Below are 23,921 nucleotides of genomic sequence, written 5' to 3'. Positions count from 1 at the left end.
GGGGGTTTAACCCTTACAATTCCATGTAGAGGTGAAGCTGCCAAGTCGCTCATTGAACATTTACCATGTTTCACTCATTTACGTACAAGAATAAATTTCCAGGAGCTGGTGGGCTGTGCCTTTAATGGCAGCTGTTATGATAGGACACAGACTATCAAATGCAGTTCCTAAGCCCGAAGCCTTCAGTTTATAAACCCTCATGTTACAATAGAAGCAGGCCCATCTGGAGGCCGAGCTGCGGGAGGGCTCACTCTTGCCAACCTGCCAAATCAGGGCCTCTCCATAGCAACCTCCAGTCCACTGCTATAACTTAAAACAGCACTGGAAAACATCAAAAACATTTGCTGTGTTTGAGTTTGGTTTTGGTTTAAGAAACGGTGAGAGAGCAGGATGGTGGCACACACCTTTAATCTCAGCACTCAGGAGGCAGAGGCAGGTGGATCTCTAGGAGTTCGAGACCAGCCTGGTGTACAAAGCGAATTCCAGAACAGCCAGGGCTACACAGAAAAATCCTGTCTCAAAAACCCACCCACCCCCCCCAAAAAAAAAGAAAGGGCAAGAGGTTCGATTGGATTAAGTTTTCTCTATTTTCTCAGGTGATAATTCAAGGTCTGTAAACCTCAAAAACCATCAAATGAATCACTAAGTGGCCAAATGACCGATGACAGGTGTCCCTGAGCGGTGTCTTAGAACACTTTCAAATCAGTTAAAGGAAAAGATGACAGTTTTCTCTGTGTCATTAAAGTGTCTTTGGGTTGGGGAGAAGGGTCAATCTTTCTTTCTTTCTGTTGTCTTGTTTTTGTCTGGGTCTCATTATGAAGCCCAGGCTGGCTTTGAATGCTGGATCCTCCCACTCCAGACACCCAGTGTTAAGATCACCATTGGGTACCACCACACCGGCCCCAAAGACTAACCTTACAGTTTATCCCATGTGTCCAGTTCCTGAGAAAACATCTAACGAAATGTGCAGGTTAAAGTTGGTCCTACCTTAAAACCTCTCACTCTACAGAAACCAATTTTTTTATGCCTTATTTGTCTCAAAACATTTTCAGGATCTGCTTTTCAGTAAGCGTCGAAACTAATGGAATGGCTTTTTCTAAGTGTGTCTTTCCTTTTCTGAATGACTTTTATACTATAACGCTTAACCTCTAAAAACTACAAGTTTAAAGACCGCCTTTCTCATCAGCGCCAACACAAGACTCAAAGGAAGTCTCTGGGGATGCCACAAGCCCCTCTGCTGCCCAGCAAAGAAAGTGTGAGACCAGCCTTACCTTACAGCACAGGTACAGCAGCGTGAGCATGGGCACCAAATACCGCATAACCCAGATCTGTGGGACAAAGACTCTGTTAGATCACACCTCTCTGGATCTCTGTGGCTACCAAGTCTGGCTTTGTTGGAGCAGGCCTTTCAAAGGCAGAAACAAAACCAAGCAAACTGGACCAAGCATCATGTCTGTCAAACAATGGTGCCGACTGTGCCAGCTGCAGCTTCTACCACCCTGCACCTAATGCAGAGGGCAGGCCGTTCATGGCTATGGCTGGTCAGCTCTACCACATAGATGCCAGGAAGTTATCAATCTTTAGGAAAATGCCTTATAATAACAACTGTGGTTCTGGACAATGGAACTATTGGAAAATTTTAATTTGGTTTTTTGTGCTTTTTACTGCATTCCTAAATTCTGTGGAGAGTGAACATATCTGACACTCAGTGAACCTATCTGACACTCAATGAACATATCTGACACAAATGACTTAAAAATATAATGGACAGGGCCAGGCAGTGGTGGTGCACACCTTTAATCCCAGCACTTGGAAGACAGAGGAAAGTGGATCTCTATGAGTTCCAGGCCAGCCTGGTCTACAAAGTGAGTTCGAGGACAGCCAGAGCTGCTACACAGAGAAACCCTATCCTGAAAAACAACAACAAAAAATTTGATGATCAGACTTCAATCATGCAGATAGCCTTAATTAAACTAAGTATGTCATAAGACAAAACCCCACAGTCATAAATCTACTGAGGGGACGGGTAGGTAACAGTCTGCTGGCTAGGTTTTGGTCACTAGGAAGAGAGAGCCTAAATTGAGCGGCTGTCTCCATCAGACAGGCCCATGCTCAAGTGGGTGGGGCCTGCTCTTGACTAGTGATGGATGTGGGAGGGTCCAGCACACTGTGGGCCATGCTGAAGTGGGCAAGCTGAGCCAGCCTTGGGGGACAAGCCAGGAAGTGGCACTCCTCCATGGAGCCTAGAGTTGCTGCTCTGACTTCTCTCGGTGATGGGCCGTGACCTGGGACACATTTGCTTCATAGAGCTTTTCCTTCCCAAGTTGCCTGTGGTCATGGTGTTCTATGACAGCAATGGAAAGCAAACTAGAACAGAGGAGGACTCACAGGCGTGTGAGGGAGTTAGGAGGGAATGTTGGGATAGGTGCTAGAATACAATATACACATGTATGGCATTGTCAAAAAATAATGAAAGATAAAATGGCAAACATATCTTAAAAAAATCAATCCCCATAAAAGATCAAGTGAGTGAATTCAAGATACAGATTTTGAGCCTAGTGGTGATGGCACATGCCTTAATTCCAGCACTTAGGGGGCAGAGGTAAATGGATCTCTGTGAGTTTGAGGCCAGCTTGGTCTACAGAGTGAGTTCTAGAACACCTAGGGCTATATAGAGAAACCCTTTCACAAAACAATCCAGAGTTTGTATCCACTCTGTTTGACGCCTGGAACCCACTGGAACACTCATCTGGAAGAAACTCTACAGCTCACTCCAACTGGATGAACAGAGGATGGCACTAACCCTTTTGGGGTTACAGAGATGAACCAGCCTCAGAAGCAATTCCCAGATCTCAGAGCTGCACAGGCCAAAAGACGCGAACACACACATATGGGAGGTCCACAGGTACTTCATCCTGAAAGAGCAGAGAGAGGGCCGTCAGCAGTGCCTGCTGGTGTGAGTGTCTGGTGAGTGCTCCAGCAAGCAAGGAGCTAGGGAGGGAAGCTCCCACACCTAAGACCGCCCTGTCAATCTGCACAGAAGCCACCAGCCAGAGGGCTACTTATCCACTCCGCCACTTTCTAGGAAGAGTCGTGTAAGTGAGCCATTGAAGAGTGTTTGCAGCTAAGAGAAACACTGGCAGTACATTTCACCGAAGGGACAGGAGGCACGAGGGCAGATGGACGGGGCCATACCCAGCGAAGGTGGCGGCAGGTTCCGAATCACGCTGCCAGGCAACATCAACTGAAAAGCCGTCAAGTTAAATCAAAGAAAGGAGCTGAGATGCAGATACCTCATCGTACTCAGCGCCAAGACCCCAAACAGAAGGGTGTGGATCAAGTTGTAAGCAGCTTCTGGTTTCAAGTCAACGGCACACTTTCTTGTCTGACCCACGGACTGCGGACTCGAGGAATCGCTGGAGAAAACAGCAAACGAGCAAAATGAAGCTGGGTGTGTAACTTTAGTCCCCTATGAGGGGACAAATCAGCCTCTGTCAATGTGGAATTTGAGACTTCATGTTGTAATATAACACACCAGCCTTTAAGCAACTATAATTTCACAGAAGCTTTTAAATGAAAATGTAAACAGATTCACTCCTTTCAAGGATTACAGGAACAAATTCTCTGGAGATGCCCCATATTGGGAAGCTCAAATTTGAGGCCAGCCTGGTCTATAGAGTGAGTTCGGGGGCAGCCAGGGCTTCACAGAGAAACCCTGTCTCAAAAAACCACCACCAACAACAAAACCTTGAATTTGGTTAGTGGATCAAAGGCCATTTCACCTACCAAAGCCTCATTATTTATAACCAATAGATAAATGTTATGATTAAAGGGTGCTCCAGGCACGCAACTGGGTCGTGTGAACGGTGTAACACGCCCAGTAGAATGAACACTAACTCTTAATACCATTTAGCTGTGTTCTTACTTACGTATTTCTTTTCTTATTTACTTTTGGACAGGGTCTTGTTATGGCTGGATCTGAATTCTTTAGTTCTCCTGCTTCAGTACCGCGAGTGTTGGGATTAGAGGTGTGTACCCCAGGTCCAGCTGCAGGAATTGTTTTATTTATTTATTGTCATTGTTCCTTTTTGTTTACTTGTTTTGATTTTATATGTATGGGTGTTTTGTCTGTATGCATGTGTGTGTACCATGTGTGTACCTGATGCCCTTGCAGCCCAGGAGAGGGCAATGGATCCTCTGGGATTTGCTGTGAGTCACCGAGTGAATGCTGGGAATTGAACTCGTGCTTTTAACTTCTGATCAATCTCTTTGGCTCCAGTTTAAAAAAACAAAAACAAAAAAAAAAAAAAAAAACCTGAGGGCTGGAGAGATGGCTCAGTGATTAAGAGCACTGACTGCTCTGCCAGAGGACCTGGGTTTGGTTCCAAGCACCTACAGGGCAGCTAACAGTGGTCTATAATTCCAGTTCCAGAGGACCCAACACCCTCTTCTGGCCTCTGAGTGTATTGCAAACATGTTATACAGGCAAAACACGCATACATTGAATAATAAAAGTAAATAAGCCTTAAAAAAAAATCATCCTTTGACCACTAAGTCAACACACATTAAGAAGCTACTGTTGTTTGATTAACATAGTGCTTTTCCTTGAAAACCTGCTAATAAACCTTCTATCAGGTAGACAACGGCCCTCTAATGCCGCAGTTCTCAACCTGTGGACCACGACCCCTTTGGGGTCAAATGACATTTTCACAGGGGTTGCATAACAGATACCCTATATATGAGAAATTTACATTATGATTCATTCACAGTAGCAAAATCACAGACGTGAAGAAGCAACAAAAATAATCTTATGGTTGGGGGTCAGCACACATGAGGAGCTGTATGAAAGGGTGAGAACCACGGCTCTAATGCCTTTGTCTACAATCACACAGCAAACCAGCCTCCAGGGGACCCCCCAGATGCACAGCGACCTCAGCGACTCTGCAGGTCCACTGGACCCTTTGCTCTGGGTACAGTCTAGGGTCCTGTCCACAGCTGTGTATCCGCAGTAACATTAATTGTGCCATCTAGAAAAACTGTCCTGTTTCCAGAACGCTAAGGTTTACCTCCAGCCAGTTTACAATAGATGAAGTATTTCCGTAGTTTCCTTTTAAAGAAGATTTCTACGGGGCTGGAGAGATGGCTCAGAGGCAAAAAAGGATTGGCTGCTCTTCCTGAGGACCTGAGTCCAATTTTCAGCACTCACATGGTATCTCACGGGACTCTTCTGGTGTGCAGGCATACATGCAGATAGAGAACTATATACATCAAATGAATACATTTTTTTTAAAGATTTCTATTTATGTGTCTGTGTGTGAGTGCTTGCAGACGTTGAAAGGGGACAGCAGGTTCCCTGTAACCGGAATCACAGGAGGTTGTGAGCTGCCCAACTTGGGTGCTAGGAACTAGACTCGGGTCCTCTGGAAGAGCAGCAAGCATTCTTCTCCACGAGCATTTCCCAGGCCCTGCTTTTTCTTAATCACAGTCCACAGCATGTTGAGTGGCTATGCAACTACACAGCAAAGGGGCTTCCCTGAGAACTCCAGCCAGCTCTCCCAAATGACCGTCACCCCAACATTTTAATTTTCTTCCAATGAAACATGGAGTGTAAATGCAAAGCCCATCAGCCCGAAGGGAAGTAAGTCTATGAGTCTGCAAAAAAAAAAAAAAAAAACCCTTCACACTCCCAATGCTCCTGTAGCTGGGAGACACGCTGAGTTTTAAATACAGGCATGAGAACACACTTAGTGTGTGACTTTTCACAGTTACACAGCAGCCTCACTGAAGATCTTGTTCTACCGGGAAGGAGACACAAATACTCACAGGCCACCCAACTCGCCAGAGATGGGCGCTCCTAAGCACGCAGGCCGGACAGGACTGTAGCCCTGCTCTGCATCCACCCTAACCAGCGGCTGGCTCCTTTTTAAGATGAACAGTGCTCTGTTCTGTTTGCTGTTTGTGTTTTCTCCCTCCCCCGGCTCCCGTCCGGAACAAACTCATTGCAGCAGGAGTGTTAAAAGGTCCTACCTGAGATTATGAAAGGCAACAACCGATGCTGTGGTCAGTGTGACAAACAGGACAAACATGTATGCATAGAAGAGCAGCGTCTCGGACAGCCTCTGGAACGTGTTGAGGGGCAGGAGCCCGAAGGCTTCTTCACACAGATAGAGATTGGCATCGAAATCCCTGGGGAAGAAAGGCAGGGCAGGATGTCACACCCGGGATGAGGCAAGGAAAGCAGCCGTAGGAAGGGCAGAAGGCTTAGGGCTTCAGCACGAAATGGCGTGCAGTCTCACACCAGACATACCTTGTTGCTCCAAACCCAAATTTGGCCTTCAGAAATTTAAAGATGTGTTCGTCCGACTTCAGGTTAAGAATCCTCTATTAGGAAGAGAGAAAAGGAAATGAGCTATTAGTGTCTCCCTGACGGCCTGTGATGAACGCGTTGCAGTGGGAGCATGCGAGGCGGCCAGTGGCCACATCCCAAACTCTCGCCTCATCTCCTCTCGCCGTTACCTTTATTCAGACATCTGCACACTCAACAGTTAAAATGGATAAAAGAAAGGCGACCTTTTGGTTTTATATCCGAAAAATCAACAAAATGGTCTGAAATCTCAAGCAGGTACACAGGCTTTCGGGTTTCAGTTCTGAAGACAAAAAAACGACACAGGACTCAGTCATTCTCAGGCAACCCGAGAGAAGTGAACCAGGCAGAGACGCCCTCAGCTCCAGGGTCCATCACTAGTGGTGGTGATTTTAATTTATTCTTTATCTATGGATCATAAGAACCCACACGGTACAAACAGTGGGGGATGGAGACGTGCCTCAAGTGGTCAGGAGCCTGTACTGCTCTGGCAGAGGACCTGAGCAGGGTTCCTGCACCCCAGCAGAGCAACTCAGAACTGTGATAACCCAACTCCAGGGCATCCGATGCCCTCTTGTGGCCTTCATGGGCATCGCACTCATATGCACAGCCCTCCATGCCCCACATACACATCATCAATAAAACAACAAAAATAAAAGCTTAAAGACAAAAATGCAGAAGATGGTACCAGATAAAGAAAGGCAGGGGAAAAATAAGAGAAAGTCGGAACTGAGAGTAGAAAACAAAATATACTCATGAACAATCTGAGTGGCAGACAGAACTGCTTGGAGCAAGGGAAACACTTCCTGTGGGTCCGTATGTGCAAGGAGTGCCAGACTGTGTTTTCTAACTGGCTGTTGTGGGTCTCTGCTGAAACATTCAGTGAGGCTCCATCAATAGACTCTTATCGTTTGGAGTGTCAAAACCAGAAGTGTAGGCTCAGAGGTCTCTATGGTTAAATCAAAGAGCAGCTTGCTGAGCCTGCCAAGTGGGAAGTGGAGGAGCTTTGCACACATAAGCTGCGAGGGAGCACAGTAATCCTTGCTATTATCACAGAAATTGGTTCCGGGAATCCTTCAGACAGTCCAGTGTTCAATACAGTGCTTGCATGCAAACATTCTCCTGTACTCTCTCTCTCTCTTTTGCAGGGGTGAGGTAGTTTAAGGTATTGGTCTTCCGGCCTTGCACATGCTAAGCACGCAGTCTACTGCTGTCTTGGATGCGTGGCCCTCTGTCTCCCTGCAGAGCACAGGCTGGCCTTGAACTCAAGAACCTCCTGCCTCGGTCTCCTTGGGGCTGGGATTATGGAAATGCACCACTATCACAACTGTCTTTCTGCAGACCTGAAACCAACTCTAGGTTATTTACAAAATCAAGTATAAAAATAAATGCTTAAGTGGATTAAGTGGATTATTTGGGAAATGTAAGAGAAAAATCTATACATGTTCTAGGCGTCTTTTCTGATTGTGTGTGTGTGTGTGTGTGTGTGTGTGTGTGTGTGTGTGTATGTGCATGTGCACATGTTGTATGTGTAAAGGCTGGATGTTCATGTGAGGAGTCTTCTTCCACCTTAGTATTTGAGACAAGGCCTCCTCTCGATGAACCTGGAACTCACTGATTCTGGTAAGCTGGCTGCCCAGTGAGTTCCAGGGCTATACCAGCCTGCCTCCCGGGCCCCGGGACTACAGACTTTCACATGGGAATGAGGATCTGAACTGAGGTCTTTGTGCTGGGGGGGGGGGGGTAGAGGCAAGTGCCTTACCAACTGAGCTATCTCTGTAGCCCCATTTCTGAGTAATTTGGGGTCCTCCAATTAGGAAACTGTGGGTATGATATGGCGTTTAAGAACACAGTGGCAGATGAGAGGCAGAGGCAGGTGGTTCTCTGTGAGTTCAAGACCAGCCTGGTCTACAAAACAAAACAAAGCAAAGCAGAACAACAACAACAAAAAAGTGTCTTCTTCATTGTGGTTCCCTTTTGATAGTCAACATGGAGGGGAAGGAAGATGTTCACAGATGTCTCTTATTTAGACCAGCCTTCAAGAAGAGAGGGCGGGGGGTGCACAGACATGGACGAAATCACTGCAGCTTTGCTCCAGCTTAAAAACAAGTGGAGACTGGGAAGGCAGCTCAGCGTTAGGAGCTCTGTCTGCCCTTCCAGAGGACCCAAGTTTGATTCCCAGCACACACATTGATGGGAGATCTCACTCTGCATATATGTTTCTCTTATTGGTTAATGAATAAAGTGCTGTTGGCAAATAAGGAGGATTCTGAGAGATGTAGTAGAGTCAAGATGTAGACTTGAGAGAGAAGAGGTCCGGATCCTCTCTCCAGTAAGATGAGACCATGAGGAAATACTTATATAAATAGAAATGGGTTAATATTTAAGACAGAGCTAGCCAATAAGAAACGCTAGTAACAGGCCAACAGCTTTATATCTAATACAGTGTGTCTGGGGCTGATGCGGCTCTGGGACCAAGCTGGCAGGAAAACTGTTCGTAACACACACATGGTTGCTCAGTCATCTCTAACTCTAGTTCAGAGGACCTGTTACCTCTCCTGGAACATCAGACATATGTGTGGTACACAGACACACATGCAGGCAAAACATCCATATATATATATATATATATATATATATATATATATATATATAAATAAAATATAAACCAAAACCTAATGGGGCACTGAGGTCCAACAGAACAGAAGCCACCAGACAAGCAGTAAACGAAGCCATGCCACAGAGCACCGAAACAAAAATCTTAGTAAGCCGGGCATGACAGTGCTCATCTTTCATGGCAGCGCCTGGCAGGAAGAGTCAGGCAGAGCTCTGTGAATTGTAGGCCAGCCTATTCTACCCAGTGACCAGGTTCCTTAAATTTATTTTGGTGGTGAGACTAGAACTCACGGCTCTGTATGCACGGAGTTCACATACGCTCACAATGACATCCCAGCCTGGGGTTCATTTTAACTTAGTAAAAATGAACTCACATCTTTTGAACAAAAAAATTCCCGGTAAACCCACCTTGTGGGGCCTGGCAGTGCACACTTGTAGTCCCAGCACAAGGGTGGCTTAGGCAGTGGGACTCGAGCTCAAGGCCAGCTGGGTTATATCCTACAGGGGAATCTTGCCTTGCCAGTGTATGTGTGTTAGTGGCCACACCCTTTTGGGCGTGGTCTCAGGTGCAGGCAAATCGGAAGAGAGGGGCGGTCTCTGTGGTCACAGACTGAGTCAGAAGGGCATCTTCTGGAGCAGGAAGACCTAGAGGGTCTTTATTATTATCATCTACGTAAGTTGTTCCCCAATAAAACACCCATTTGTCAATTACCTTGGGTCTAGTGAACTCATTACAACCCCCACCTTCAACAAAATGGTCTGAAATCTCAAAAGCCTCTCAAACAAAACAAATAGAAAACGATCATTCAAAAAAATACCACGGTGCTCACAGGGAATAGTCTTTAAAGTTGAGCTTTAAATCTGATGAGTTCAAGGACAGACACACTGTGCTGGCTAGTTTTAGGAGAGGAGGGAACCTCAATTGAGAAAATGCTTCCAGAAGACCAGGCTATAGGGAGTGAACCTGTGTGGGACCATCCTTGGGCTGCCGGCCCTGGGTTGAAGAGCAAGCCAGTAAGCAGCACCCTCCATGGCCTCTGCTCCAGTTTCTGCCTCCAGGTTCCTGCCCTGTCTGAGTTCCTGCCTTGGTTTCCCTCAGCGGATTGTGACTGGTGATAGGTAAGCAAAATAAACCCTTTCCTCCTCAGTCTGCCTTTGGCCATGGAGTTTCATGACAACGGCAACCCTAACTAAGACAGATACCATAGTGATTTCAATGAGATGTCCCACATAGTCTCAGGCATTTAGTCGGTGGCACTGTTTAAGGAGGAAGTGTGCGGTCACTACAGTGGCCTTTGAGGGTTTAAGGCCTCACCCCACTCCCAGTTTGATCTCTGTTTCCTGCTTACAGTTCAAAATTCCAGCCCACAGCTTGCTTGGCCTGCCATCCTGGACTCTAAGCCTCTGGGACCATAAGCCCAAATAAACTCTTCTCTGAGTTGCTTTGTCACAGCAACAGGAAAGTGACTGATAAAATGTGTCTGTTGTGAAAGGGCAGAAAATTAAAATTAAAACCAACAAAACCAAGTGTGGCCCTTGCTAGGTCAATCACAACTCAGTGATTCACTATGTTTTAACTATTCCTAATAAAAAGTTCAAAGACATAAAATACCATAAACATATCTCCAATACCACAAATACATTTCAAAATGGACTGAACCTCACTTATTAACTTACCTTAATAATGTTGTTGAGAAGAAGTGTCAAACAGAAAACTAGGAGTAAATGCAACATGAGTTTCCCAATCCTAGTCAGGAAGGTCCCAGTTTTTAGGTTTTTCTAGAAATTGAGAGAATTATGTTTTAATTTTTAATTAGTATTTAAATAAATTTTAATGACAGCCATAACTTTCATAATCACTTGAGATTATTTGAAGATTTAAGATGTTGGCTCATGAAACACACACGGAGAAGCATGTGGAAAACAAGACCAACTTCAGGGGCTCTCTTTTCCTTTATTTTAGTAATTTTACATGTGACATGAAAGGGGGTACAGTAGTAAAGTCTAAGCAGGGATGAGGGGAGGAAAGGTCTGGGGAGCTGTTGAAACAACACCAGGATGCACACAAAAGGCCTTGTGGGAACCTACTAGCTTGCAAAGTGACTCAAAAATGCAATTCTGTAAAGAAGGAATGTGAGCAGAGGTCACCTGCATGGGTGAACAAGGCTGCCCCTAGAAGGCACAGGTTATTAAATGAAAGGCCTGGTGTGAACACATGGGAGGGCTCCCTATGAGTTATTGGATGGGAAGGCCCCGGAAGGCCCTAAGACAAAACAAAACTAAGCTCCTACTGATGAAGATACCACAGAGAGACAGACAGAGAGACAGAGAGAGATAGAGAGAGACAGAGAGAAACAGAGAAAGAAAGAGTCAGAGACAGAGAAACTTTATCTGCCTCTGTCTCTTTCTCTCTCTGTCTCTCTCTGTAGAGAAAGAGACAGAGGCAGATAAACACAGAGAGACAGACAGAGAAAGAGGCAGAGAAATAGAGAGAGAGAAACAGAGAGAGAGAGAGAGAGAGAGGGGACTGGAACTGATTGGAAAAATTCCCTCAGCAGATTAGCTCTCATGGTGAAGGAAGGTTGCTAAGCAGGATGCTGGGTAGGGTAGTGGTTGGGGGTAGGGAAGACATCAATGGTCTTACCTAGCACTGACCCTGCATGCTAAAATACTGGCCTGCCAGGCAAGGTGTGCCCACTGGTATGATGGTGGCATGACCGTTACAGGAGTAACCAACTGCTTTCTGATTGGATGAGGTTGATGCACCAGGAGGGAATTCATGCCTGGTTCTGTAAACTTAATCAAAAGCACATGGCTGGGGAGGTCATCAGCCCTGGAAAAAACTATGCTTGTTGTTTTGTTGAACAGCCATGCTGTCAAACTGTCTTCTAAGTATTTGCTTCTATCTACAGATCTGTCATTCTCTCAACCTTGGTTAGGGAGGCCTCTTTCTGCATCGGGCAGTGGTTAATGCAGAGACTCATAACTGATCAAGTATAGAGGATTACCGACTATGCGTGTTTAAATGTGACACGTTTACCACACCCCACCTCGAGGCTCAGGGAACAGCAGGACGGGGATAGAGAGAGAAAGTTCTGACATGTTATCTGCAGGACATGGCTTGGGGATTGCACTCATGAACCCTCGGCAGGTGCGCCTACCTTCAAAAGACATGTACAGATCAAGTCAGATTCCAGCACGGATGGCGAAGAGCTAATGCAGCCCAACCCTTAACTGAGGAACGGCTGGCAGCTGATGGCTGCTGAGAGACGGAGTCATTTTCCTGAGGTTCTGTCTCCCAGCAGGTTGCTCAGGCTGCAGTGGATGGTCAGAACTAACTACGTGCCGTGGGTAATTTAATTTTATAAAGGAGGGAGGAGACAAGAAGTTGGGACGGGGGCGTGTTGGGGGGTCTGGGGAGAGGACTGGAGGTTGAGGAGTGGGAGTCAACAGGATGGAAATATACGGTACACACGTATAAAACTCTCAAAGAATTGAAAATATAAATGAACTTTACATGGTTTTGTAATACCTCACAGGGATCCCTGGGCCTTTGTAAGCATTTATTTAGATTCTCTGAGTTTTGACAACAGACCATTTTAATTCAGTTCAATGTCACTAACTGGCTGTGTGAGGATAGGGAAGGATGGTGTTGGCGCCATCAAGCAGCAAGGGGTCCAGACCTGGAAGACTATAGTGGACACACTGGCACTACTGAACATACTTACAAATTTCATCTTGCATTGCAGCTTTATGTCTAGTGTCATTCAAGTAAAGAACCTGGGCTAATGCAGGAATTAGGGTTTCATTTGCACAGAGACAATCACTGCCAAAAGCAAAGAATGACACAGGGAACCGAGGAAGTTTGAAACAAATGTTTCGGCATGCATTTCATAGGGAAAAGCAAGCGTAACCTTGATGGTGCGCTTTACCGGGAACTGGGTTGTTTTCATCCGATTTCAGGATGACAGTAAGATTTTATGGGGTGGGAGAGATGGCTCAGCAGTTAAGACTGTATACTGCTTTTGCACAGGACTAGCACTGGTTGCCAGCACTCAGTTTAGGCAGCTCACAACAGCCTGTAACTCCAGGTCCAGGGGCTCTGGCGCCCTCTTCTGTCCTCTATAGGAATTGCACTCATGTGCACATCCATGAAACACACACACAGAACTAAGAATTAAAAAATTTAAAAGTAAATACCGTTTATAAAAATTAAAAAGTCCTACCTGCAGTTTTCTCACAATTAGTACTGAAAGGTTAAAACTGATGAGCAACGATCCCAGAATCATGGCGTTAAAGAACTGAAGTGTACAGACGAGGAGCAAGCAGCTTATCTGTATGCCGTACAGCCAGGTGGCCTGCAACAAAGACGACACGATGGAGATTGCACCAGGAGGCCAAGGCATGTTGACACAGTGGCCACATTTCAGTCACCAGCAATGCAGAACACATACCTAGCTCCAAGAAACACCGTCTATGAAAGGACACAACATTGCCTAAGTTCCATTTGTTTTTCACTTTGACTAACTAAAGATTACTCTTTAATTGTATGTGTGCGCGTGCGTGCGTGCGTGCGTGCGTGTGTGTGTGTGTGTGTGTGTGTGTGTCTCCATGTGAGCGGGAGCATGTGTGCATGCATGCAGTGCCCACAAAGGCCAGAAGAGGGTGCCAGATCCCCCGGAGCTGGAGTTATGTGGATGTGAGCCACTTGATGTGGGTACAGGGTGAGCTTATCACCAAGCCATCTCTACAGCACAATAACAATAACAGAATGTTTTAGTTTGCATGACATTAATGAAAAGGGAAACAAACAAAGGGGTATTTGGGGGAAATGACAAAATGCGATTTATAATTTTCAGTTTTCTTCATTTTATAATTACTATCTATAATCAGCAGTTAGTCAGATTTCATCTCCTCCCATTACTTTCCAGACCAGCCACATCAGGACCCTGCCATACATGACTTCATTTAGTTTATATTCATCCCCAGTTAAGTCGGAAAACCCTCATGACAGCTCACAACTGTCTGTAATTCCAGCTCCAGGGGATCTGACACCCTCTTCTGGCCTCTGTGAGTACTGCAACCACGTGGAATAGATACATACATACATACATACATACACACTAACAAATACTCATAGGAAAAATAAGTAAATTTTTTTCACATGGACCTATGAAAAATAGCAGTTTTGTTCATCAGACTTGACTTCCCTAATAGTTCACGCTTTTAACCTTAAAGGAAACCAATCTGCTTCAAGCACAGAGAGGTGAGGCCTGTGGGCTCTGCCTCTGACTGGTGTCACCAGGAGTACAAGATGGAGGATGCTAGTTTTTAGGATTAAAATGTACCTTACTGTACACAGAAAAAAAATGAAATGGAATAGTAATTGACAGGAAGGTAGGGCCAAAGGTCAAAACTCAACACCATTACCAATAGGCAATGCATTTCAGACTGGCACCTCCCATTTCATACAAACTACATACACCATGCTATGTGTAAATTTCTCATACCAATGACTAATCTGTGAAAATTTAAACTTCAAAGCACTACAAAACTATGAAGATCTGATTCTGAAATATACCCTTATAGGTTTATGTTTTCAAGGTTTGTTCTCCAGCTTGTGGTGCCTTAAAATGGGGGTGGGGGGGTGGGAGGGGATTGCCTATATGTACACAGTGAATATGATCATATCTAGCCCATTTCTATCTTTTGTCCCCCAATATGCTCCCTCCTGAATTCAGATCTAAGTGCAGTTAGTGCTGTCCGTGTGTGTGTGTGTGTGTGTGTGTGTGTGTGTGTGTGTGTGAGAGAGAGAGAGAGAGAGAGAGAGACATCCATCACCGTGTGTAAGACCCACCAGGGCTACATCCTCAGTAAAGAATGGTTCTCCCACCCTCAGCAATTATCCACTAGCAGCAGCTACTGGGGTGGAGGGTGATACCAGGATTTTGGCTGGTTTGATCTTGGGTAGGTTTCATGTAGGTAACCACAGCTGACAGAGGCCAAAGAGCTGAGTCTTCCGGAGAAGGGGCCCAGCATTGGAAGGTGGTCACTGGCACCAGGCCTTCGCAGCTATGCACAGCTCTGGTTCTGATCCTCACTTCTGTCTCCTGCCTGCTGACTCTAACTAATGCTGCCTTGTGCTCTGGACACCACAGACAGACCCAACCCATCCCATCTCCATGTCTTCAGAAAGATAGACTGATATTTCTCTGCAGCTATGGAACAAAAATAAACCTTTTATCCTTAACTTGTTTTGTCCCAGCAGTGAGACAAGTCACTAAGATCACAATGTTTCACAACAGGCATGATGACACAGCCTGTGGGTATATATGCTTTTAATTTTTTTTTAAATTAACGTGCATGAGCTTGATCTTATGCACCTCAGCTCCTCCCTCCCACCCACGTCAGGCACTCTGAATGTATCCCCCTTCCTTTTTCACGTGCTCTCCACTGAGTGCAATGCTGCCTGCTGGGATTACCTATCCACTTAGTGCAGGGGGCCACAGCTGTGGTGAGTTCATGCTGCCATAACCATGCCATGTCCCAGAGACAGCAGTTCACAGCCCTTACATTTCTTTCTGCCCCCTTCTTGGGAGAAGGGGGTTGAGATGGATGCCCCATTTAGAGCTGAGCACTGAGTCCCAGGTGTTTTTCGGACTGTGAAGTCTCTTAGTGGTCTGATCTTGGCAGTGGAAGGCAAAGCCGGCCTCCTCTGATACCATGCTGGCAGGGAGGGAAAGGGTACCATCATCACAGCTAAGTGTTGGCTGAAGTCAGACCGCCCCCCCATGTGGCCTGTGGGAGCCGGTGAAGACGGCAGACACCCTTCGGGAGGCCCAGGGGAGGGGAGCCATCCAGGTGCTCCCGAGATCAGCTGCTGGCAGAGTTGGGAGAGGAGCTGCCTGTTTTGGAAGGTGCCGGCCGCCATGAGCTGTTAGTTTTCTGTCTTGCTAAGTTTTCTCCTTTCTGGTCCTCTGCTACAGAAAGGGTTTTTGTTGTGCTTTTCTGTCTGAATCTACTGCTATTTCTGGGTCTCTGATTTTCCAAGTGCCTACTCTGGGATCTGTGAAGGGAAAAGGAAACAGGTGACTCGTCACTGCCGCGTTTTCCTTCGGGTCTAGTTTCTAGTTTTCTCAGGCAAGGTCTCTCTCTGTTGCTGTGAGGAGACACCATGGCCACGGCAACTCTTACAAGGAAAGCATTTCATTGGGGCTGGCTTACAGGTCAGAGGTTCAGTTCATTATCATCACTGTGGGAAGCGTGGAGGCACGCGGGCAGACGTGGTGTTGGAAAAGTCGCCGAGAGTCCTACATCTGGACCAGCAGGCAGCAGGCAGAGCGAGTGACACTGGGCCTGGCTTGAGCATCTGAAGCCTCAGAGCCCCAGTGACAGGCTTCATCCAACAAGGCCACCTCTCAATAGTGCAACCCCCTATAAACCCAGGGGGCCATTTTCACTCAAACCCCCACCCTCGTCATCTCTTTCTGGTCAACCGTTTGCTTTGTGTACACGCCCAGGTTCTGCACTGTTCTTGGAACAGGAACGAGACGTGTGTGCACTCTAGCTTGTCTGCACTCAGCCTTCGCTTTCAAAAGACTGCATCATACGGCTACGTCTAAGCACTTGAATGTGTGTGCATACAGGAGCCTGTGGAGGTCAGAAGATGATGTCTCATTCCCTGCAACTATGAGCTGCCAAGTGAGTGCAGGGAATTGAACCTGGGGCCCTCTGCAAACCTGAAAGCATCAGCTGCTAAGCCATCTCTCCAGCCCACTCTCTTTTTAAAAGACTTAATTAATTTTTGTTTTTCATGACAGGGTTTCTTTGTGTAGTCCTGGCTACCCTGGAACTCATCCTTAGACCAGGCTGGCCTCAAACTCACAGAGATCACCCTGCTTCTACCTCCCGGGGGCTGGGATTAAATTAAAGGTGGGTGCCACTCCTGCCAGACAAGATATGTTTTCTAAATTATGTCTGTAAGTGTGCATCTGTGTGTAGGCTCGGCAGCACTGGCTGCTCCCGCAGAGGACTCAGGTCTGATTCTCACACCCATTTGTCGGCTCGCAACCATTCACAACTTCAATTACAGGGGGCCTGGAGCCCCTTCCGGCCCCTGCGGGTACCAGGCATGCATGCAGTACACACATATACATGCAAGCAAAACACTCACATAGTAAAGTAAAATTAAATCCTTTAAAAAAACTAAAACAAAACACTTCTGAAAGAATTATATGGCCAACTGAGTTTTGTTTTGTTTTTGAGACAGGGTTTCTCTGTATTGCTTTGGAGCCTGTCCTGGAACTCACTCTGTAGACCAGGCTGGCCTCAAACTCACAGAGATCCACCTGATCTGCCTCCTGAGTGCTGGGATTAAAGGCGTGTGCCACCAATGCCTGGCTCAATTGAGTTTTTGTATTAAAAAATAAGTACTCAATACTAAAAAATTTGAAGTATGCTATATTCTAAATTATAAGCCATGTTCACAAATGGCAACAGACTGCGACACTTATCCCTAGAAGAGATGTATTGTCAAATGATTTATTTATTTATATTATTTGCCTGTGTAAGTTTATGTGCACCATATACATGCAGTACCCATGGAGGCCAGAAGAGGGCACTGGATCACCTGGAGTTGGATTTACAGATACGTAACTCCATGAGCTGCTATGTGAATAAGGGGAATTGAACCTAGGTCCTCTGCAAGAGCAGTAAGTTCTCTAAACCATTGAGCTATCCCTCCAGTGTCTAAAGGCACTATTTACTTGAAAAAAAATTGTTGAGGGGCTGGAGAAATGGCTCAGTGGTTCAGAGCACTAACTACACTTACAGAGGACCCAAGTTCAATTCCCAGCACCCACATGGGGGCTAACAAGATCTGTGATTCCAGTTCCAGGGTTACCCAATGCCCTCTTCTGGCCTCTGTGGGTACTGCATGTACACATGTGGCCCACACACTTAAATGCAGGGAAAGTATCTGCATACATTTAAAAATAAATCTCAAAAAAAAGTGTTGAGGATGTCAAACCGGGCTGCACTCAGCACTCAGCATCAGGTGAGCACAGCAATAATGACACAGATGTACACAAGGACACCGTCTCTGTACCAGTTTCCACCCCATCATCAGTGCTCACCTTCACGGCTGGCAGCATGTCCAAGGAGTCCAGGATGAAGAGCACCAGCGCCTGCAGCAGCATCATGAACTGGTTAAATTGCCATGTCAGGCTGAAGAGAAAGGTTGATATGAAAATGGCAAGAAGTGTCAGCCTCTGAGGAAAAGAAGAGAAACCTGTGGATAAGTTACGTCTCCAGTCATAAACCTCACAGTTATGCTTTCTTGAGAGTAGCCCGTATCCCTATAAACCACATAAAAGGAAAGACAGCATAAACTGCTCTGAAACCCTTGTATTTGTTACTTCAGCTGTAAATATCCCGAGGTGACATTCCCATATAAATATTCACATATGGTATGTGCATCGCACGCTGATCTAGAGGCCGTAATATACCAAGCCACAGCTCAAGAGCATGGCTCAGAAATTCTGACAGCTTCACAGAACTATGTGTGGGCTTCCCGCAACTACTTGAAGGTAGACTGCAAAGAAGTCATTTTTAACTTGAAAACATTTTCCTTGCAAAGGAGGAAAAAGCTCAGAGACAAAGAGCTCAGCTTGGAAATGAAGAGGTGGCTGAGCCCTCAAGAGTGCCTGCCGCTCTTACAGGGGACCCCAGTCCGGCACCCAACCGGGGCTGCGCACGGCTGTCTGTAACTCCAGCTTGACGAGATCAGTGCCCTTCTCTGCCTCCCATAGGCACCAGAACCCAAGTGCCTGCACCCATACACGGACACATGACTGCACACATATTTAAAAATAGTACATTTGAAACCAGGTGGTGGTGTTGCATGCCTTTAATCACAGCACTCTCGAGGCAGAGGCAGGGGGATGCCTTTGAGTCCTAGTCTACAGAGTGCGTTGCAGGACAGGCTCCAAAGCCACAGGGAAACCCTGCCTCAAAAAAATCAAAACAATAAAGAAGACATTTGGTTATGGGATGCGAGCTATCTCTGTGAACCGAAGCATCTTGCTTCTTAGACGAAACAGGGGGATTAAAGAGTACTCTAAAAACTTTGGGTTGGCAAAATACCTAACTGAGTAGAGACACTGAGAACCCCAGTTTAATCCCCGGGTCTCACAAAGTGGTGGGAGGGAAATGATTCCCCTGAGTTTTCCTCTGACCTCCCTATGAGTGCTGTGATACCCCACATACCCAGAGACACACACACACTCACTCACAGGCACATTCACTCACTCACAGGCACATTCACACACTCACAGGCACATTCACACACACACTCACTCACAGGCACATTCACTCACTCACAGGCACATTCACACACTCACAGGCACATTCACACACTCACAGGCACATTCACACACTCACAGGCACATTCACACACTCACTCACAGGCACAGGCACATTCACACACTCACTCACAGGCACATTCACATACTCACAGGCACATTCACACACTCACAGGCACATTCACACACACACACTCACAGGCACATTCACACACTCACTCACAGGCACATTCACACACTCACAGGCACATTCACACACACACACTCACAGGCACATTCACACACTCACTCACAGGCACATTCACACACTCACAGGCACATTCACACACTCACTCACAGGCACATTCACACACTCACAGGCACATTCACACACACACACACACACACACACACACACACACAGGAATAAGTAATCAAAGTGTTCTAGAAACTTACTTCAGAAAGAGGCTGTAAGTTTGGTCTCAGGAAGTAGGTAATTGATGCGATCTGAATTGCAAAGAAAGGCAGAGCCCAGTTCTCCCTCAGCGGGATGGTGAACTCAACTCTCGTGGTATCTGTTCTGTAGGAAGAGAACACAGACAACCAGAATAACAGTTCTCGTAATCACTTCCCCAAGGAATTCATACAGGGGAGGGCATGGGGCATTTTCTTCAGGGACACACATGTTCTGCCGTGGGTTCTGAAAGGCAACTGTCATCACCGCCTTCACCTCTATCACCTCCGTGACATGAAACCCCGTGCTCCTCATTAACTAAATGGTGGGATCGGAGTTCAAGCCCATGTTATCGAGGATACTGAGGCACCAAGGGCCCATGCCAACCCCCCCCAATATTTCTCTAGATGCTATAGGCAAAATCTTCTTTGCCGTTCTTTTTCTTTTAAAGATTTTTTTCTGTATGTGTGTTTTGCCAGCAGTGGCCAGAAGAGGGCACTGGATCCCCAAGAACTGTTGTCAGGGGTGGTTGAGAGCTGCCCTGTGGGTGCTATGGACCCAACCTGGGTCCTCAGCCAGAGGAGCCAATGCCAAGCCATCTCTCCAGCTCTCCAGACCCTGTTTTCCTTTGTGCTTTATATCTGAAACTTGCTGATGGCAGGAATGTTTTCAAAGAGCTTGCTCTAGTATAATGTCACCCTCCAGCGGGCACGAGGGGGTAAGCTTTCGCCTCTGTGTAGTCAGTACTGAGAGACACACATGGCCACACACCCACACTGGGGCAATCGATAGCCACTGCAAAGAGCGACAGTGCCATTCAGAGTGTGTGAGCACAAACCCAAGGTTCACAGCTCTAAAACCGAGGTGACAGCATCTACCTAGTGGGGTTGCTGTTTGCTTTTGAGACAGGGTCTCTGACTGTCCTGGAGCTCAGGACATAGACCAGGCTGGCCTTGAACTCTATTTGTTGTATACTACCCAACCCAGCCCCTTCTAGGGCTGTTAAAAGAATAGATTTTGTAAAGTGCTGGAACACATTACAAGCATCTGCTAGTCTTATAATAAAAAATAATTTTGGGAAGGCTGGAGAGATGGCTCAAAGGTTAAGAGCACTGGCTGCTCTCACAGAGAACCCAGCCTTAGGTCACAGCTCCACGTGAAGGCTAACAGGAACATACATGGTGCATATACACACACATACGTAGGCTAATATTCAAATGCATAAAATATGACTACATTTAAAAAACGATTTTCATATGACTAAGAAGAAAATCTATATGAGGATTCATATTAAGACTTTAGGGCCTTACCAACTATTGCTATTACTGCTACTGTAAGTTTCTTTTCAAGACCAGGGTCTCATTATGTAGTCCAGACTGGCCTGTTACCTGCTATATACTTCAGGCTGCCCTTGTACTTGTGGTACTCCTCCTGTCTCAGCCTCCTGAGTGCTAGGATTCACAAGGCATGAGCCACCGTGCCCAGCTAATAATCTTGAATATGTTTTTAAACTGCTACTTCATAAGGATTCCACATTTACAAATTAATGTAAAAATATAAAATAATTGATAACAATAAATAATGAAAGCACTGCATATACACAGCACTGTATATTTTTCTGCAAATCCTATCATGAAGGACAGGGAAGTCAGGTGAGGTGGGGAGGCCTCTGATTGCAGCAGCTTGGAAAGCAGAGGCAGGAGGAGCTGAATTCGAATGTGGCCTCAGCCTCAGAGCGAGTTCAGAGACAACGCACTGAAATCCTGCCACAAAATTAAAAAATTTAGAAGTTTGGGACATAGTTTAGTAGTCGAATGCTTGCAGGTCATAAACAATGCCATGGGCTCAACACACACACACACACACACACACACTCTCTCTCTCTCTCTCTCTCTCTCTCTCATACACACACACATACTTACACATACACTCAAACACATATGCACATACACACACTCTCACTTACATATACACACACATACATACATTCCCACCTATACTCACTCAAACTCACACACACACCCTCTTTCTCATATACACTCACTCACGCATACTCACACATACACTCAAACACATATGCACATACACACTCCCACATACATATACATACATTCACACCTACACACCCACTCACTCAAACTCACATACATACTCACACACACACTTACATATATACACTCACACATACTTGCACACACTCACATACACTGATGCGCACACACACAACACTCTCAGACATATACACACATATGCACATACACTCTCACAAACATACGCACACACATGCATTCATACACACTCTCACATACGTACGCCTGCCCTCCCACATACATACAATTATACACACAGTCGCATTCTCACACTCACATACATGCACTCATAGTCTTTCACACTCATACACCCCTGCTGTCACTTAGCTGTGCAGAGATGAGGCGGTGTGGCTAACTAAAGAAATACTGACCACAGAGCGGGCGGTCAAGTAACAGATGGGGCTGTGGTATGGTACTTCTCAGAGGGAAATCTTCTGAGCAGGGCTTTCTGTCTCGCTAAACAAGAAACATCCTTTCACCCCAAGAAATCACGGCACACTGTGCTCTGGCTCACCAGCCACATTCCTTTCAGCTACATTTGCACAACATTCTTACCCAAAACCAGGAAAGGAGAAGAGCAAACTGACCCAACTCACCTGTTGGTGACATACCAGAGAGCTGCCAACAGTCCTGACAGCCAGGTGCCGCTAAGGAGCCAGCTGGTTATATACAGAGCTGTGACATAGACTGCTTGGAGCCCGAAGAGAGTGTAGATATAAAAATAAACAGGTTCTAGATACTTCTGTAAAAGGCAACAATAAAAACTGAGCATCAGGGCTGGGGATGCAACTCAGTGGGAGCCGATTTGCCTAGCATCTTAGTTACTTTGCTCTTGCTGTGAAGAGACATTGTAACCATGACAACACATAGAAGAAACAGTTTACTGTGGGTGCAGTTTCAGAGGGTGAGTCCATTACTGTCATGGTGGGAACATGGCGGCAGGCAGGCTGGCTGGAGCGGTTACATTAATACAGTTTTGATTGGCTGAGGTTTTACTTTTCCCATCTTTAGGCACACACGGGGCAAGCCCTTGTTTGGTCACTGTCTTGTAACATTGTGGGGCTGGCTCAGGCTTTGTGTGGGTCTCTGCTCTCTGGGGTAGTGTTGACTAATGGCCCTTTGTGGGAAAAAACTTGTTCACTCTTAAAAACTGAAACCTAGGTCCGGCTATAAAATGGGAGAAATTTACACCTCTCAAGGGTAGCTGTCCTTCTTCAAACTAGCAAGAGAAGATGCAAAGGAGACCTCAAGACAAACCAATGCTGTCTAATCTGCCTCACTCACTTGAGAAGTGGTCACTGCGATCTGATAATTTTATGTATTTTTCTTTAAATCATAAAGGTAAATCATAAAGCTGGGCAGTGGTGGCGCACACCTTTAATCCCAGCACTCAGGAGGCAGAGGCAGGTGGATCTCAGTGAGTTTGAGGCCAGCCTGGTCTACAGAGCCAGTTCCAGGACAGCCAGGACTATTATACAGAGAAACCATCTTGACATTTCTCCTCCCCATAGAAAAACTGGTTAGCAGTAATGGATACACATTTTCAAGTGAAGCTGTCTGAAGCTTCTAGACAGCAGGCATATTATGAGATAAGCCAGGAAGCATCTACTTGTAAAAATAAGTAACAGTATTTTACAGGATTAAAAAAGCAAAACCACAAAAGCATAACAAAGCAAAGCTCTGGGAGCCCACAGTGACAATTCACTACAAAACCAGCTGAAATTGAAGAACACAATGAGACTCCCACTCTGACCCAGCAGGAGAGGACCTTCCTCAGACACTGAGAATCCAATGAAGAGGATGCACATACCTGGATGGGGAGAACTCTATATAAAACACTGAGAAAAACTTCTTGGTAAATATTCATTCGTTGAAGGAGGTTAATTGTCCTCATGGATTCAGTTTTATTGTCATAGATTAAGCCATGAAAACCTAAGGATATTTGAAAAAAAAAATCAAGAGAAAGAAATTACACTCATACTTCTCCCTCCATGCAACTTGACCCATGGACTGTTTAGTATGCTGACGGCGTGGTCACAACTGACTTCAGACTAAAC

At 45.9% G+C, this 23,921-nt stretch overlaps 1 protein-coding gene across 1 annotated transcript in view; it reads right to left on the bottom strand.

Moving 5' to 3' along the window:
* Nucleotides 1-23,921, bottom strand: part of Dpy19l3 (dpy-19 like C-mannosyltransferase 3) — a 70,446-nt gene that overhangs the window by 18,709 nt on the left and 27,816 nt on the right. Inside the window, exons 5-15 of the mRNA XM_051206960.1 lie at nt 23,675-23,796; nt 22,461-22,606; nt 19,777-19,900; nt 18,115-18,249; nt 13,207-13,338; nt 10,658-10,759; nt 6,308-6,381; nt 6,028-6,186; nt 3,294-3,416; nt 2,804-2,915; nt 1,272-1,328 (exon numbers count right to left, since the gene is read on the bottom strand). Of these exons, the coding sequence (XP_051062917.1) occupies nt 1,272-1,328; nt 2,804-2,915; nt 3,294-3,416; nt 6,028-6,186; nt 6,308-6,381; nt 10,658-10,759; nt 13,207-13,338; nt 18,115-18,249; nt 19,777-19,900; nt 22,461-22,606; nt 23,675-23,796 (1,286 nt within the window). The remainder of the gene's footprint in view (nt 1-1,271; nt 1,329-2,803; nt 2,916-3,293; nt 3,417-6,027; nt 6,187-6,307; nt 6,382-10,657; nt 10,760-13,206; nt 13,339-18,114; nt 18,250-19,776; nt 19,901-22,460; nt 22,607-23,674; nt 23,797-23,921) is intronic.

The sequence above is a fragment of the Phodopus roborovskii genome, unplaced genomic scaffold (genome assembly GCF_943737965.1).
Source record: "Phodopus roborovskii unplaced genomic scaffold, PHOROB, whole genome shotgun sequence".
NCBI lineage: Eukaryota > Metazoa > Chordata > Mammalia > Rodentia > Cricetidae > Phodopus > Phodopus roborovskii.
The sequence above is the reverse complement of the archived record's forward strand: the minus strand, read 5'-3'. Positions and strand labels throughout refer to the sequence as shown.